Raw genomic sequence first — 5,387 nt, 5'->3', positions numbered from 1 at the left:
CCCCCCCCCCCCCCCCCCCCTTGGGGGGCTCCACGTGCTGCAGTGCTGTGGTTCCACAGTTAAGCCCCCACACTGGGGCATGTGGAGATGAGGAAGCTGCCCAGGACTGCCTGTTCTGCAGTCTTGAGGCACCCTGCGTCCCAACCAGCCAGGGAGCAAAATTAAGTTTCTTTTCTACCTAAGAGACCTTTTATAATCTTTGAATTCTCCTCAGCCTGAAGAAGGCTGTATGAACCTGAAAGCTTGAAAAGAAAGATTTTTTTTTGCTACTATCTAGTTGGTCTAATAAGGGATTGCAATGATCAGTACACCGAAGAATATGGGACAGGTTGTACCATCTGAAGTGCCCTTCTCATAGGAGTTGCACCTTTAGTGCAATGCCATGGATTGCTCTGAACATGCACATTTCAGTCATGGACAAACAGTCATGCTCCTTGTGCTTCCAATGATAAGGAACATAAAGCCCCAGATTTCCACAGCCCTTTGCCATTACACACTTCTACACACATGAGTGGAGCAGGAGCAGAAGGCAACAGCAAGCCAGGGGACATAGGCCTTTTTAACTTGTTTCACAGTTTCTTGTACAGCATACATTTTGAGAACTGTTATGCCAAAAACTGGCTTCTGCAACAACCTGCATTGTGGATTCCCGTTATAAAAGCCTGAGAAAGGTTATTGATTCTTAGAGATATCTGTATTAATTTGTCCAACCTTCAATTACAACATAGTGGAATTTATTATAAACTTTGGTCATGAATAACATAGATTCTTGCACTATACTTGTAGAACATTAAATTACAGTGATCTTCAAATTTTCCTCAATTATTTATACTCTAGACAGCTGCTATGGCTATGGCCAAAATAGCAGCCAGTCTCTTCTGAGGAGTAAAAGTAGCCACAATAAATCTGTATAGATGTTTTTCATTTTAAGGAGTGGTTGTTCCATAGCTCTAAAGAGCACAGAAACTCAGTGATAAAAACCTCAAACAGATTGGCCAAACAGAATGATTTAGATTCTGCAATGGAAAACTTGTCAAATCCTTAATTCTTCTATTGCTTACATTAGTTGGTACAAACAAGCTGAAAACACAGGAAAGAAAACATATGTACTAAAACTACATGGTCCCAAGGTAATCTAAATTTAATATCTGGGAAAAATTCATACATATTTTTAAATTAAATGTCATAACAGATTCTGCATAAAATATGAACGGACGAAGGTTTTTATTTAATGACTGTGATTTTAAAAAGTTTTCCTTCTTTTACTGCTGACAAATTCAAATATTTTCTGCCTATAGTCTTAGCTTCACTATCTCTGACAGTAAACATATTCTTCCTATACTATATGCTTTCAGTTCTAATACAGCCTCTTTTGGTGCTATGGTTGTACACATGAAGTATAAACAAGATAAGAAATAACTTTTTACATAGTAAAACCCATCAGTGAATCAAGAGACAATGAGTGTTTTAAGAATTTCATACAACTGCTAATTTGCAAATTCCTCCTTGCTTTGTCATAATTTATTATATGAAAATATGAAAGGTATTTCCTGGAGTCTTTTGGGAAGGACATAAGGAATCTTCATTCTTTTTCTTAGCTTTCAAATTCTCTGATGTACTTGTAACAGCTCTGACAAAGAATCAGATGCACATCTATTTCCCTGCTTCTGGAAGCAGCATATTCTAAATTAAAAGCCCAGTGTTTTAATTATGTTTATTCTTGTTTAAACATACAGTATCCCAAAATATTAATACAAATGAAAAATAATAAACCTTCTAAATATGTCCTAATACATTCAAACCCAATCCATTATGTGTTGACTTAAGCAGAATCAGACATAAATCATACATATTGCACTACAAGTTATAGATTTGCCTTTCCAGTTTATTGGCGCAAGTATTGCAACAAGCACAATGAAATTAATAGTCACATTTTATAAAGGATTTAGCAAAACACCCATGAATACTACTTACCATTTGAGACCTATTCTTTGGACAGCCATTGATGTCTTCAATCTTTTCATTTGCTGAAAAACAAATGTAAAGAGTAATGCAAAAAAGCTGCAGCAAGGACACTTATACTAGTTATTTCCAGAGCACTTGTTGCTAGCTAAATCAAGTGGCCTAATACTGTGGTTGTCCAATCAAAACAAATGTGTGAAACACTGAGACCCATCAAGAAAGCAGCAAAATTTTTTCTCATGGGTCATTCCTCCAGAGACAGCTGGAGCAAGGTCATTATCATTTCAAAAGGAGACAACTAGATTGCCAACATTTTTTTAAGTGACAAATAACTCCTTAAAACCTAGAAACTGCATCACTAGCATGTATGTGTTCATCATGTGCGTGTAGATGTGTGTTCATGTAAGACTGACTTATTTATAAGATATGTATAGCATAGATTCATATATTTTAAGGCCAAAAGAAACCACTGTGATCATCTAGTCTGAACAATTACATAGTTCAGATCACAGGGCTGCTTTGTACTAATTTCTTTTTTATGTTTATATGATTAGATTTTTTTTAACATTATTTTTTTTTAATCTGCTTTAAGTTTGTGTTGCAAGGAATAGTTTACTTATATCTGAGGAAGAGGAAAAGGAGAGGGAGGAAGTATTCTGTCTTCGAGTTTCTTGTTCCCTCTGTCTTAATACGTAAACATCATGTCTAAGATTTTTTCCAAGCATCAGGCAAAACCCAAACAATATGCAGCATCATTAAATATGGTGCATGATATAATTGTGATGCATCCAAAGTAACTCCAAAAGACCAAAAAAATACAAAACTTTATGTATTATCTAAGTATTAAAATGAGTAAGCCTCCTATAAGGGAGAACAAATTAAAAATCAGTGATAACTATGAGCAGACATATATACAGAAGATCATTTTCTTTACATTAAGACAATGAAGTAGCATATTTGTTATCTTTCAAATAATTCTCAGAACAAATTTGCTATTCTTAAATAACACTTTTTCTTAGATACCTTGGTGCCAGTTCATTTCCTAATTTTGAAAAAAACTAATTCCTAATTTAAGGTTCTTTTCTTTCTGAGGAGCCCATCTTGTGTAGATGTGAAGGTGCAATCTGGGTGAGTCTACATGAGATGCTAACTGTATAGTAGCCTACTTCTACCGTGCAGTGGCATGCAGAGCAAAGCCTATGCTAATACATTACTGCGCAGTAGTATTAGGCTATTGTGCAGTTAGCGTCATTAAAAAGCCGTGTGCCAGCGCTACTGCGCAGTAGCACCAGTTACTGCACATTGATTTAGTACTTGGTTATCCAAATATTAAACTTAATGCGCCATAACTATGGCACATTAATGAACATGTAGATGCACCCTCTGAGTCAACATTTGTCACAAAGTTTGCATTATTGCAAAGACAAGTGCAAAGCCCTGCAATTGGGGCAGAATAACAACCATGTAGTTCCTGGCTGCAGCACTGGCTCGCAGGACTCAACAGGAGTTGGCTTGGTCCCCAGGCTTCTTGGCTGGCTCCGTGCAGTGCCGGCTGGGCCAGTTCAGCTCCTGCTGCATCCTGCAGTCTTGCCTGTGCAGCTGGGACATGGTGCCTGAGCACCGAGGGGTGGTGGGCAGGGAAGTGGCATGAGAACAGCAGACAGGAGAGAGAAGTGGAGGCAACTGGGAGCATGGGGCCCATGCTGGTGCTCCAGGGCCAGGAGTGCAGAGCCTGGGCTTGGAGGACCACTGGCAGGGGCTCTGTCTGCCATGGGGAAGGGGGGGCAAACCTCCCTCTCCACACATACCACAACCCTCCCCAGCCACCCTCCCCCCACACACACTCACACCCCATACCCACATGTTCCCCCACCATGAATACACCCCCCACACCCCCATGCCTAACCACCCCCACCCCACACATACACACATCCACTCCACACCCCACATGCCCACACACTTACAAACCCACCCATACCTCTCCACCAATATACAAGAGTAAGACTTCCTTTTAAACTATTATACTGTCACCTCTAGGTACTCTATACAAACACATGTAAATCAGGACAAAAATATTTTTTGAAATTAAATTAATGAATATTGCAGTACGTTTGATTTTTAGAATATAATTCGGTACTTTTCTGGTTCTGAGATGGCAAGCCCCCTTGCTGAAAGGAGGATTTCTGGGGGGCAAGGGGAGGGACTTCTGCTGGCAAAGGTCAAGAGTTAAGGGGGTGGGACTTCTGGTCCCAAGATGGTGACCACAGGGCAGGGCACCTGTCAAGGGGCGAGGCAACACTTGCAGCCCTCAACAGCTTGCCAAAACGTGGTAAGCAGCCCTCTACCCAAATAATTGGCTGTCCCTGCTCTAGCAACTATCCTCTGGGATATTAACTGAATACACTCCAAGACTTTTTCAGAGTCACTGCTTCCCAAAATAAAACTCACTTCACCAACCAAACCTGATCACTCTGTAAGTCACCTGTCCTCTTCATTGTTTACCAAATCCTTCATTGTGTGTCATGTGAACACTTTAATTGGTAATGAGTCTATGGCTTTTATCCTTCTAGATCAAACAAAATAGCATACACCTAATTCCTGTGAGAGCCCACTGGTAATATAGGATGTTGAAGGATGATTCCCTAGCTGCAGATTTATTTTGAGAGGTATTATTTTCATAGATTTCATAGACATTAGGGCTGGAAGGGACCTCGGAAGATCATCGAGTCCAACCCCCTGCCCAAAGGGCAGGAAGTCAGCTGGGTTCATAGGATCCCAGCAAGATGAGCATCCAGTTTGCTCTTGAAGGTGTTCAATGTAGGCGCATGAACCACCTCCGGTGGCAGGCTGTTCCAGACCTTGGGGGCTTGGACAGTAAAGAAATTCTTCCTTATGTCCAGCCTAAAACGGTCTTGTAGTAGTTTGTGACCATTCAACCTAGTCGTCATCCCTTGGGTTGCGCTGGTGAACAGACGTTCCCCCAGATACTGGTGGTCACCCCTGATAAACTTATAGGTGGCCATCAGATCACCCCTGAGCCTGCGCTTTTCCAGGCTAAAGCGCCCAAGGGCTCTCAACCTGTCATCGTAGGGTCTGCTTCCCTGACCTCTGATCATGCGCGTGGCTCTTCTCTGGACTCTCTCAAGCTTCTCCACATCCTTTTTGAATTGTGGAGCCCAAAACTGGACGCAGTACTCCAGCTGCGGCCTCACTAAGGCCGAGTACAAGGGGAGGATGACATCCCGGGATTTGCTTGAGAGATGCTTATTTAACCTCCTCTTGAAGACCCCCAGGGTAGGGGAGAGCACCACCTCCCTTGGGAGCCCGTTCCAGACCTTGGCCACTCTAACTGTGAAGAAGTTCTTCCTAATGTCCAGTCTAAATCTGCTCTCTGCTAGCTTGTGGCCATTATTTCTTGTAACCCC

The 5,387-nt window shown here is 41.5% G+C and overlaps 1 protein-coding gene across 1 annotated transcript in view; it reads right to left on the bottom strand.

The window, feature by feature from the left end:
* The window catches only part of NAV2 (neuron navigator 2), a 420,322-nt gene that overhangs the window by 279,282 nt on the left and 135,653 nt on the right, over positions 1-5,387 (bottom strand). Inside the window, 1 exon segment of the mRNA XM_025200388.1 lies at positions 1,975-2,027. Within this exon segment, the coding sequence (XP_025056173.1) occupies positions 1,975-2,027 (53 nt within the window).

The sequence above is a fragment of the Alligator sinensis genome, unplaced genomic scaffold, assembly GCF_000455745.1.
Source record: "Alligator sinensis unplaced genomic scaffold, ASM45574v1 scaffold442_1, whole genome shotgun sequence".
Lineage (NCBI taxonomy): Eukaryota > Metazoa > Chordata > Crocodylia > Alligatoridae > Alligator > Alligator sinensis.
Note: the sequence above shows the minus strand (reverse complement) of the source record. Positions and strands in the feature narration are given on the sequence as shown.